Source organism: Delphinapterus leucas, chromosome 10, assembly GCF_059928025.1.
Source record: "Delphinapterus leucas isolate spDelLeu-1000000601 "Yukka" chromosome 10, BTC_Dleu_Yukka2, whole genome shotgun sequence".
In the NCBI taxonomy this organism is placed as follows: Eukaryota; Metazoa; Chordata; class Mammalia; order Artiodactyla; family Monodontidae; genus Delphinapterus; species Delphinapterus leucas.
Genome location: NC_143138.1, coordinates 77,565,254 through 77,578,119, shown reverse-complemented (window position 1 = coordinate 77,578,119; position 12,866 = coordinate 77,565,254). Strand labels below are relative to the sequence as shown.

At 40.5% G+C, this 12,866-nt stretch overlaps 1 protein-coding gene across 2 annotated transcripts in view; it reads right to left on the bottom strand.

Moving 5' to 3' along the window:
* Positions 1-12,866, bottom strand: part of PTPRG (protein tyrosine phosphatase receptor type G) — a 731,350-nt gene that overhangs the window by 47,168 nt on the left and 671,316 nt on the right. For both annotated transcript variants that reach the window (XM_022572681.2, XM_022572679.2), the window contains one exon: positions 1,266-1,357. In XM_022572681.2, coding sequence (XP_022428389.1) covers positions 1,266-1,357 — 92 coding nt within the window. The remainder of the gene's footprint in view (positions 1-1,265; positions 1,358-12,866) is intronic.

The following is a 12,866-nucleotide window of genomic DNA, read 5'->3' as shown; positions in this document are numbered from 1 at the left end:
GTTTTTGTTTGTTCCATGAAACACATGACTGCAGAATAAATCAGAGGGGTCCTCCTCTCTACCACCGTTGCTTTGCTTCTGCTCAAGAAATAAAACGAAAACAAAAAAGCTAGGAGAAGGACTTAATTTAAAACAAGCTGTCAGTATAACTGCCTTTAGGATGGCCTTTGGGGACTCCAAATTTGCACAGAGACAGGGGCTTCTGGTCCTCTTTTTGTCTCTCCTTCTCCATGCGAAATAACTGCACCTCCCAGCTGTAGGGCTCCTGGGCGATCTCAAAGGGCTTACCTTCCATTATTCCGTGTGATCCCCAGAACCAATTTCGTGAAAAGAGGTGGGCAGGTTAGCGCCATCATTGTCATTTCCATTTGAAAGCAGAAACGAGACAGAAAGGAATCGACTTACCCACAAAGCTAGAAGACAGCTGAGCTGCCATGAAAACTTGGCCTCCTCGGCACAACTCTTGCTGCCAGAGATGTGCCTTAGTGAAGCGCCTCAGTGAAGAAAAGGGCAGTCTGTTTAATAGCTCCTCATTGACACCCTGTCATTGCGGAGCTGGCACGGAACCCAGAGCTGGCAGGGTAGTGCGCGCTGCTCTCTACCTTGTTTCCTCCATCCCGGTTCTTAAAATCAGAAGGCTGCGTTCACCCACGTCTCCTCTCCAAGGATTAATAATCACGAAAACAGCCATCGACCTTTGCATGGGCTTAACAGTTAACCCAGCACTTTCCAGGACGTTAATCATTCGGTTTTTTTCCAAAATCGTTGGGGTTGGAGGTGACATCGGTGCCATTTTTAAAAATGAGGGAACTGGGGATCAGAAATGAAATGACTGGCTCAAGGATAATAAAGGTCACTCCTGGTGGAGCCAGCTTCAGATCCCTCAGACCTCAAATCTGCTGTCTCTGCTGTACCTTGTACATCCCAGAAGTGACACACGGAATGAGAAGCCCTGTCCTTTGCAGGATGACTGCTGTCCCAGTTAGAATGCAGATGAAGAGAGAATCTGAGGTTGCCTCTTTCCTGCCACTAAGTCTGTTCCTTCACAGAAGTGCACAAGCAACTCCCTTTCACCTCATTTTCACTGGGAAAAGAGGGCCTGTTAAAACTCTAAGTGTAAGGAAAAGAAAAAAAGACAATCAAGTCCCCACTTTCCTCAGTGACCGCTTCTGTTATGGTTGAAACACATTCACTTCAAGCTTACAAAAATCCCTGTAAAATGAGAGTTAGCTTTCAGGAAAGAAATTTCCGGTTTTGAAACATACCTCAAAATCCTCAGAGAACCCATGCTGGTTATTAGAATAGAGCTCACCAATGTGTTTAACAAACTGTTTGACAGGAATGGCTTCCATGTCATCTGTGGGAATAAAACAATATTCAGAGTCACAAAGAATACTTCCATAAACAAATAACACTGATAAGGGATTACTGAAGACAGATATTTGATTTTTGCAAAGAGTGATGTAATTGTATCACCTGAAATAGATGTCTTCAAGAAAAGCCTCTGGATTTACTTGACATTAGGGTCTCATTATGATTCTGAATGCCTAAATGCTAGGCTACATAGGGTTTTAAAAATGGTCTTAAACTATTACCTTTATTCTTTATGTTCCAGGCAACTTATGTAGTTAACTCACCACATCATACTCTTAACTAAAATTCTGAGCTTACCAAGGGTACTTATTTGTTAAGAAATGTTACCACACCCTACGTTTTTCAAAACCTTGCTATTCAGTGGGGTCCAACTTGAAGTTGGAACAACTAAGTCCTCTGTCTGATCTCTGAAGTCTAAGCAATCTTTTTACACAATTACAGACAGGTGCCACTGTACCAGTGGGCTTCGGGTACAATGCCATCTATGTTTAAGTGTTCACAATTTTCGTTCAAGACAGCTGTGTCTACACAATGCCAAATAACCAGTTTGATGGAATTAACTGGATTTTTTTTTTGGTGTTGACAGACTAGGTGTAGATTCAGGAAGACTCCACATTGCAATTTATTTGTAGTGTTGTCACTTCAAAAGGGCATTTTCAGTTCCTGAGCCCCAAGTGTGTTTTAAGCCGATTTACCCAGATCCACTCTGCTACTTGACTACTGCCGGAAAACAGCCACACCCCGCTAACTGGAGCTCCCCAACCTCCTCCTTCCCTCCTTCCCTCGCCCCTCCCCCGCAAATATTTCCTTTTAAAAATACTCTGCTGAATTTGAGATAAACAACAGACATGACATTTACTTTATTCAGAGTGAAAGATCTTTGGCAAACGCACAAACATCTAAACTGCCACAGATGCTTTTCTTAGCAAAGGGTATGAAGATCTGTATGTGTAAATGAGGTCCTACTTTGGCAAGAATGTTATAGATCCAGGCCTGACAATCTGATTTCTCTTCATCTGGTGACAGTTAACATTGACTATGTCATTCCTTCTCTACTTTCTTTCGAGAGAGCAAAGCTCTAGGGTGGCTTTTTGCATCTATTGACATTTTCAAACTTGCATCATTCTAAAGCGGAAAAAAGCCTCTCTCATCTACTTTGTTTAAGGTGACTTATAAACGTTCATAATCCAAACTGCTTAGCAGAGGAATGTTACTTATCAAATAGGGGGTGCTCTGTACGTACAGAGTCTTTCTGTGTGAACAATTAAAGACCTAATCATTTTAATAGGCCACCTTATGAAAAAAATTGCCAAGTTATTTACAAATATTTCAGGATTGAAGATGTTCATGAATATGCAATCATTTTGCACGCCCAAGAAATCTATAGCTCCCATAATGATGTAACCAGCATTAACAAAGTAAGCCGAGCCAAAATGTTTCCCCAGAATATTTAGCAGAATGCACAGTTCAAGAAAAATTTCCCAAATTATCTGATCACTTCACTTAAAATGTTTAGAAGTAAGCAAATTCTACAATAATGATCAAGTGGCAAAGAAAAGACCTTAAGTTGAGAGAAGGACTAATGTGGACAAAATTGCAGCATCTCTAAAAGATTAACCCAAGAATAAACTCATCTTTAGACAAGAGGCAGCATACATAAGATGGGTCACAACCTAGCCCCACAAACACTCCAGCCTACAGACTGCAGGCAACACTTTTCTCCTGTTTATTTTGAAATGGAAGACACAATGCTGTTTCCAAGAGTAGAGTGACGTGGGGTTAATAGTATAATAGGCTGAGGGCAATATTTATTCCATAGTGATAGTTTAGAACTAACTGGAGATTCCCAATAAACTTATGGTGCCATGATTAAGCACATGGACTCTAGTTCAAAATAAGAAAAAACACATCAGCTTTAGAGGCGCTTTACTCTGCAAGGTACATACCACGGTGTTTTAAAGGGCATAGCCCAGCTCAAGTCGCTAAAAAAAAGCTTTCAGGTTAACAATTTATTATTTTTTCCTGCAAAGTGCTCAACCGTGCTATCCAAGCTAACGCCACACATGCCCAGAAATCAGCTGCTCTGCTCCCTCCACGGCTAGATGCAGCAAAACCCAGCAGAGCTTAGCATGATAATCGTACATGGAAATCACCGGCTCACTAGCCTCCAATTTGATCCTTTATCCAAAGAAGTCTAATCATACTCCTCTGGGTTTCCAGGCACCACCAGTAACATCGTAAAACTACCAGACAGGCAGACACACACACACACACACACACACACACACACGCTTTAGTGACCACCATCAGCAGCCCAGATAACACACTATTTGTCTTTCAGTCAAGATAAATGAAACTGAGGGTCGGTAAATCTTTTTTTCCTCAATATTAAGATGAATATAAGGCTACAGCTAATTAGAAGCCCTAATAGTTTTCCTCTTATATCGTTTTTCTATTAAATTTCTCTCAACATGAGCCAGATAATTATAAAATTAAGTAGCAGAAGGCCAAGCAATCAGGACAGCATCATAGACCTGATCTGTTCTATTTTTATCCAGAGAGATCCTGTGTTATAAGAAGATATCCATCTGTAAAATGTTATTTCCACCTATACATCTGAGTTTCAGTTAACAAACGTAGCAACTATTAGTAGCACTAACTATGGACCAGGCGCCTTCTGTGCCCTTTACACGTATTAACATGTACTCATTCCTCCCCAAAGCCCTAAGAGATAGGTACTATTTTCATACTCATCTTATAGTTGGGAACACAAGCTCAGAAAGATTAACTGAAGCCTGGAGTACGGCAGTGGAAGCTGGCCACAGAGACAAGGCAAAGAGTGCTCCGACTGGGAGAGAACAGCTGTTGTCTGGGTCACAGTGAACGGGAAACCACTGGAAGAGGCATTTACTGAGCACCTAGGACTTAGCCAGATATCAGGGAGATGGTGTCTGCCCAAGGGCAACATTTGTTATAATGAACATAAGAAAGGAAGAGCAAGAACCGTGTGTCATGACACAGTGAGGATGAGTGCCATCAAAGGGATGGATTTGATGCCTTAGGTGAATATAAATGTTGCTGACACAGGGGTGATGGGGGAGAAACATAAAGAAAAGCAAAAGATGAGCTGGAATCAAAGTAGAGGCGTTTTCACTGACTACAGGTTAGAGGTTGGATTATCATGCTCTCGTGAAATGGTCTAACGATAGAGCCGATACAAATGTGAAGAGAGACCTTACTGATTGCCAGGGACTGTGCTCAATGCTTTTCATACACTTACCTTCACAAGAACTAGGTAAAGAGGATGTCATCGTCTTCATGTTACATGTAAGGAGACTGAGGCAACTTGTCTGAAGTGACACAATTACTAAGTGGCAGAGCTGAGATTTGAATTGGGTGTATTAAGCCCAAAGCCTGTGCTCCCATGCACTGGGACACACTGCCTTCATTCTCAGAGCACAGTTTCAAGGAAAAGCAAGGAATTAGAGTATCTCGGTTAATCTGGTAAAATGTTACTGTGGAATTCTGTGCCAATATTTTTACATATAGAGCTTTCAGATACCAAAGGTTTAAATTAGGCAAAAATGGGATAAGTACTATTCCCACTAAATCACACCATTATAAAATATTTGATATAGTCAGTTGAGGCTCCAGAAAACTAGGCTGTTGTTATTAAATAATATCATTTATACTTTGTTCCAAGATTTTAGCCTTTTGTGGTTGGAATTAAATTTGGCGTTTCAGAGGTCTTTTATTTTGGTCAATCCACAACAGAGCATCCTCATGTACTACTTCTGATGAGGCCTGAAATTAGTCTCTGGTTTGTTCCCATCAAAAGCAGAGCATTAGAAGAGGGTGAACGTCTACTGAGAAGAAAGTAAGAAGGTGAGAGATTCCAAGGAGGAAAAAAAGAGCTGGTCAATGTTGACCTCAAATGCAAAACTGCAGGAAATAAAGAAAAATGTATGTGAACATGAAGAAAAGTTGCTTCTACAGCCTAAATGTCCATCGACAGAAGAATGCATGAAGAAGATATGTTCTATCATCTATTTATCCGCACACAATGGAGTACCACTCAGCCATAAAAATAATGAAATTTTGCCATTTGCAGCAACATGGATGGACCTAGAGATTATCACACTAAGTAAGTCAGAAAGAGAAAGACAAATACCATACGATATCACTTGTATGTGGAATCTAAAATATGACACAAATGAACTTATTTCCAAAACAGAAACAGACTCACAGACATAGAAAACAAAGGTATGGTTACCAAAGGGGGAAAGGGGTGGGGGAGAGATAAATTAGGACTTTGGGATTAGTAGATACAAGCTAATACATATAAAATATATATAAAACAGATATATATATATATATATATATCAAGCTAATATATATAAAACAGATAAACAACAAGGTCCTACTGTAGAGCACAGGGAACTATATTCAATATCCTGTAATAAACCATAATGGAAAAGAATGAGAAAAAGAATGAATATATATATATGTATAAAAGAATATACACATATATATATATATATATATATATATCTGAATCACTTTGCTGTACACCAGAAACTAACACAACACTGCAAATCACCTATGCTTCAAGTAAAAAAAAAAAATAAAATAAATGTTGCTTCCCAAATCTGTGGTTATGTCTCTGTTGTATTTACATCCTCAGAGCCATTAGAGGGGAATCACCCATGCCAAAGTTGCTTTCTCTTAATCTTAAGGAACAAGAGATTAAATAAACCAAAAGGGGAAAACGTAGCAATTTTTGGTTTGAAATTTGAAAGAAAAAATCAGCACCCAAGCATCCCTGAACATCCACCACAGGGAGGCACTGCAGAGGGCCCAGCCCAGTACACGGCTTGGTGGTAGGGTCTTTAGCCTGCAACTCAGTCAAATCGTGTAGTTGTTACTCTTATCTGCCACCATTGACGGAATGCTTCCTGTGTATCAGCCATCCAGAGGCAGTGGAGTAAGTGCCAAAAGCCAGAGCCGGTCTGCCCGGTGGTGTGACCTCACCTCTCTGTGATTCCCCTTCCTCGTCTCTAAATGGAAATCATAAGCACCTAACTCATAGAGCGTTATGCACAGTAAACTAGATAACATAAGGACTTACAAGAGTGCTTGGCATTTAGTAAATGCACAAAGCTATGATTTACTGTTAGGTGCTAATCGCTTTACATGCATGATCCTATGATCTAGGGGCTGTCATGACCCCTATTTTACGGATGTAGAAAATGTGGCTAAGACAACCAAAGAACTTGGCCGAGGTCTGCTGTCATCAAGAAGTGACGGGGCCAGGCTGACTCCAAAGCGGGCTTCTTCCACCTTACATGACCTCTCTAGATCTTAAATGGAACATACAGGGTTAGAGAGGGCAGAGAACCATAGAATACATTTTAAAGAAGCTCTCCAACCACAACAAAAAAGGGCTGAAACGAACTGCTTTGGCTTTAAGGGTAAACTTCGGTTACCTGGAAAATTCACACTGATATTCTGGTCACCTTGATGATGCCAGGTAAATAAAGTGTCATAGGATATACCTCCCTGCCAAGATGCCTAGCTGTGGGGTTGATTGGCTTAAGGACTGTTTAAGAAAATACCGCTGCTTGCTTGTCACTCTGGCGGGCTGTGGGTACATATAAAATTACCATTAAGATTCTGGAGGGCCTTAAGTCACTTAGGCCAATCTCCATAAAGTTCATTTAACCCTTATCAGTTCCTTCAACCCTATTCCAAATCCCAACCAAATCTATCTGAGGGAAGGGAGAACCTATAAAGCACAGTACTCGGGTCCAGTCAGTCGTGCTCAGACCTCTCTCCAACCCCACGCCCCGCAACTGGGCTGTTACCAGGGACTGCTAACCACCCCCGTAGTGGGCAGACCTCAATATTCGGAACTCGGTCCCCTTCTTATCTGCCCCCTCAGCCTCTCAGAGGCCAAGTTCAGGCCTCTCTCTGTGCTTGGCCATACCTGCGTCACCTTAGGAAGATAAAGCAAACAGGAAATAAAAGAAGATTATCAAGATTTTTAGTTCCTGACTTAGGACACAACCAATAGATTTTTGTCTAAATCAGACTCTTAGGATGCAAGGAGTGTTGTGGAGATGGGAACATTTTATTTCCTGCCATAAAAAGAAATCTCTTTTCATTTATGACACAATGAAGTCAATAAAGAAAGGGCTTCATTATAGTCAAAAGACCAATGAATCTCCTTTGGAGATAATCTCTGTGTAAATAAAATATGCCAACAAGGTTGGTTTAATCCCAAGGGTTTTAAACTGCATGTTTAAAACCCCTTTATGTGCTGGCACCCTGCTGAAGCCAGTGACCTTCAAATTATTAATATGTATTTTAACTGCGGGAAAGGCATGAATCATTTCTGGATTTCTAAGCTACTGGTTAGCAGCAACATTTTGTTTTGTAATGCTCTTATTAGAAAGTTAGATTTTCTAATATCCAGAAAAAAAGCATTTATAAGGACATTTGTGTTTGACAACATGCACATTTGGAAAAGCCCTTTCAACAGGCTCTATGAATGGGCTAATTTCATGACCTGAGTTCTGGCTTTAAAAAGCTATACATAACAAAAATCTAAAAGAATAAGCGGTATAATACGGTGAATATAATTTGTAGATGATATATTGTATGTAAGGCTTCATTCATAACTACAGCAAAAATCTTATTCAAGCTCATTGTTTCAAAAGAATATCCCAAAGTGGGAAACACTAGATCTTGTAAAATACTTGTAGATGCTAAGAATAATATGGATCTTAAAGGACAGAAATTTGTGACTACTTCAATATCTTAGAAGACAGAACGCTAGAAGGGGGCTGATAGCTAGGTTATTACGTTCAATTACTCTTTATCCTCCCACAGTAACCATGGGAGACCAGTAAGCATGGAACATTTGATTTTGAAAACCCATTAGTGAAAAATATTTTCACTAGTATATTAGTGAAAGCCTGAAGTCTCTCCTTTCATTCTCCTGAAGAAGTCACAATTTAACTTAACTGGAAGAAAATCCCCCGCTTTTCTCATGCATCATACATGGAGCAGGTACCACAATTTAAACACTTCCTAATAAAAGAATTGATGTCACCTCTCTAGTGATTGGAACTTAACCTCAAAAGCACCTCTTTCCTGTTGGAGAATAATACTTTTGCGTGTGGAGTTCCTTCTCATGTGGCGGGATAACTAACCTTAGCCACCACACTGGCTTTACAATTTCCACATTTTACAGAGATGTAGGTGAGACCAGGAAAAAAAAATGTCTTAATTCTCACACCACTGTCTTTGCCAGTTAAACCAGAACACCCTGAAGATTCGAAATTCCTAAATTTCAGTTAGAGTTAGTAAAACTGATAACTCAAAATTCCTCAAAAATTCCTATAGACTGCGGTCTCCAAGAGACAAGTATCGAAAGGTTAGCAAAGGTTATTAGCAAAGCTTTCCTTAACGTTCCGTTTGTTTTATAATACTTTTTAAAAGTCAGTGTAACTCATTGACTTCACTTATGCTTTGGGATTTCAAGACCAGGGCTGTTTATTTGTGAATTTAAACCTCAGAAGAATCATTCAAAAGTTGGTGATTTAGTGTCTAAATTTATTCAACATTCAACATGTTTGTGAGTTGCTCCTCAAGGCATTTAAATCACACAGACCTACTTTTGCATAGGGAATGGAGATATTGGTGGTGGGGTGGGGGAGGAGTCTTTTTCTTAGGAAAGAAGAGACTAAATGACTAGGAAACAAAGGTAAGAGGAGAGATTTTATTCTTGCTATGGAGGAAACTTCAACAGAAGAATGATGAAACTCTCTCATGGAGGATGAAAGAGAATTTAATGGAAAAACAAGTGGTCAGTGCTAGTGAAAGAAGAAGAAAATGATAAAGAACAACAACTCAGAAACAATTTAAGACAACAGTTCACACGTATTTGAAAATGTCTTGATTTAATGAAGCAAAATCCAAATGAGGAGGCTGAGGTCTTGAGAGATCAGGACTGTCAGAGCAGCACGCCAAGAGGTGGCAGAGACATTTCTAAGCATCTGGACTTTGAAGTCACACAAAGATTCCAATGCTAGCTCCACCATTTGTCCACGTAACCTCAGGGAAATTAAATGATGTCTCTGAGCCTCAGTTTCTTCATCTGTGAAATGGGGATACTGATTGCACCTGTTTCCCTAAGGTTGTAGTGAAAAATGAAGCACGTAGTTTAAATCAATAAATGCTCAATAAGTATTAGATGACGATGATGATGTTTTCTGAAAAAGGTTAAGTGTAAAATAAGTTCTAGGATCAGAGTATATTACACATTTTACAATGATGACCTAGGAACTCTATTTTGCAACAGTTCAGTACCTGAATTTTCAGCCTCACCCTGTTGCCCACATTTTAAATCTATATAATGGTTCAGTTTACTGGTCGTTGTCTGGAAATACCTTTTTTAAAAAATCAGTCATAGCAAATGAGGGGTTCAAGTGATAAGTTGATACATCTAGGGCTCAGTAGTCTTTCTTATTAGGTTTTGAACAAAGATAAAATATAAGTGAGATCCAGTGGGCAGAATAAGTATTCCATGTAAGCTCTATAAATATCCTACTATTTTTAAGACACAAAAACAATTCGATGATTCTTAAGGTAAATCATTTTAAATGATCCCAAGGAGGTCTCCAAGAAAGAAAAATTGTGCTGAGACCTTTAATAGAGTGAAAAAAACGTGTGATTTCAAAAAAAATCGTGTTTTCCTTATATTGATTTTTCCTATGCAAGACATAGTTACACTGTAATAACTGGAAGAAACCTTAAGAATAAATACAATCATGGATTGTTAAAGTAAAATTACAAACTACTTTACAAATTTAACTATTAAATAGGGCTATGTACTTTTGTTTAAGAAAAATAAGAGATTGTGATCAAGTTGAAAGATTTTTAAAGGAAGGTCATGTAGGGTAACTTCTTCCCAGTTAAGGGTGAAATAAGTTTTCTGTCGAGGCATGCCCCTAGTGAAGGCTGTTGCTGGCTATAAAAACCTGAGAAAACAGTGAAAGAGCAGTCTCACTTTTGGTTTCGGCAGGTAAGTCCTTTCACGCCACACTGCATTACAGCATTTAAAGTAATTCATTGTCACAAACGTGTTACAACTCATCAAGGATGCACCTACTTAGTGCCAAGGGAGACCCAACTGGATACAATGGATTTCTCGGTCAATGGTGAATCTGAAGACATTTTTCCTTCCATGTACTTCTACCGCCAGTGAGTAAGGATCAGGAGAAACTCACATTGAAAGAAATGTCTTTGGGCTGTGAGTATTTAATAACTTGGTGATTAACCAGCCTGCTGGGAAATGAAGCAGAGAACATTCAAAAGCATTTCTGGTCCAAGACAGCTACTCAGAGGTGTGGCAAGGCAGGCACGATTGATGGCATTTTCTGAGGATTCTGGGGAACTGAAGTCCTAAAGTCCAAGCCCAAGAGCATGGCGAGGTCGGCTGCCCCAGTAGATGTGGATCAGTGTTTGGGACAGTCTTAACCTGGGGACCGTGCAAATGCTTGCTCTCCATGGCTGCCGGGTTGAGCGATATCATGATTTGGGAAGGAAAGCTTCCACAGCTGACGCTTCTGGCTTCCTTTAAGCTTTCCAAAGTGTTTTGACACATACCATCTTATTTGATCTTTTTTTAAAAATTAATTAATTAATTTATTTTTGGCTGCTCTGGGTCTTCATTGCTGCCTGCAGGCTTCTCATTGCGGTGTTTCTCTTGTTGCGGAGCATGGGCTCTACGCGCGCGGGCTTCAGCAGTTGTGGCACGCGGGCTCAGTAGCTGTGGCTCGCAGGCTGTAGAGCACAGGCTCAGTAGTTGTGGTGCACGGGCTTAGTTGCTCCGCCGCCTGTGTGATCTTCTCAGACCAGGGCTCGAACCCGTGCCCCCTGCATTGGCAGACGGATTCTTAACCACTGCGCCACCAGGGAAGCCCCTTATTTGATCTTTAACACCGCGTTGTTTACAAGTAGGGCAGATATCCTGCTCACTTTGCAGATTCTGGAAACTAAGGCTCAGAGAGGTCAAGGCACTGACCAAAGGTTTCATGGCGAAGGCAGGGCAAAATCCTTGGTGTTCTGATTCCCCATCCAGGGGGAAAAGAAACTAAAAACTGAAAGACAGCCCAAGAAGTATCTCAGCATTTAACCTTTGAAAATGGATTTCAATTGCCCAGCTACCCAACAGCTGTGTTTGTCAGCTGAATCAATTCAGAGGAGAGAGTCTCCCAGGCATTTTCCAGAGGGCAACAGATACTCTAGGTGATGCAAGAGGAAAATGATTATGCACAGCTGCTGTGCAAATCTGGCAGATTCAACAAAACTTATTCCCTGAGGATGGCGGGCTGATTCCTGTCTGCCACCTCTCAAAGGCAAGAGTGCAATCTCCTCCACCAACAATAAAGGTCAAGGGTCAGTAGAGAAGAATGAACGTAACACAAAACCTATCCCATCTGTATGGGAATCATTCAGCGGCCACAAAATGATCCAGTAGGGTACTTACCCAGACACTTTTCTGCTATCGCTCTCTTCTGTGTGGCAGACTTTTAGTGAGAGAAGCTGACCAGAAGGGAGAGAACATGGCCAATTCCAGCAATATCTAATGACTTAACACATAGAGACATAATGGGCCAAGTAAGTCCCCAACCATAACTGCACCGAGAGAAGATGAGGAAACAACAGCAGCATTCCTTCTGGGCACTCAGAGAAGGGCTGCACCTCTGAGCTTCACAGCTATGATCTTTTAAGAACCCTAAGGAAGATTTGCTGGTATTTATCATTCATTCATTCTTTCATTCATTCAGAGAGTCTGAGAATGCCTACTACATGCCAGTATTATTCTAGCACTAAGGAGACATCCACCTGCCTTTAGGAAGCTCTCATTGTAGTGTGGGGGGAGACCATAAACAAACAAGTAAAATACATGGTATATTAGATGATGAAGAAAACCATTCTGGAGAATGAGGCAGACAAGTGGGCTGTGCGGGTATGTGGGAGGTGGCACTTAATAAAAGTAGTGCCTCTGCTTACAAAAGAATAATGCCAAGAGGATGAATGTATAAGATATCTGAAGAGAGGTATTTACAAGTACAGAATGCAAGCCAGAGGAAGAGAGTTCAATCCTGGCAAAATGGAAGGGGACGCAAAATAAAAATAGTGGGAGACATCTTCAAATCCCTCATGCCATCTATCACAGCAAACCCGCTGCTGAACTTCTAACGTCTACGGCATTTGTTAGGAATTACTAGTGTCCTCCACCAATCCCTATATCCCTAACAGTAACTGAGTGTTTCCTGTTTGTACCAAGGACAAATGAAACAGACACCAGATCAACAACATCTCCCTAGATCTCCACACAAACAGCCTAAGAACCCAAACTTCCGACACTAAGGTAATCAATATCTTCAGAGTAAGGAATCTTAGTAGAAATCTTAAAAAAA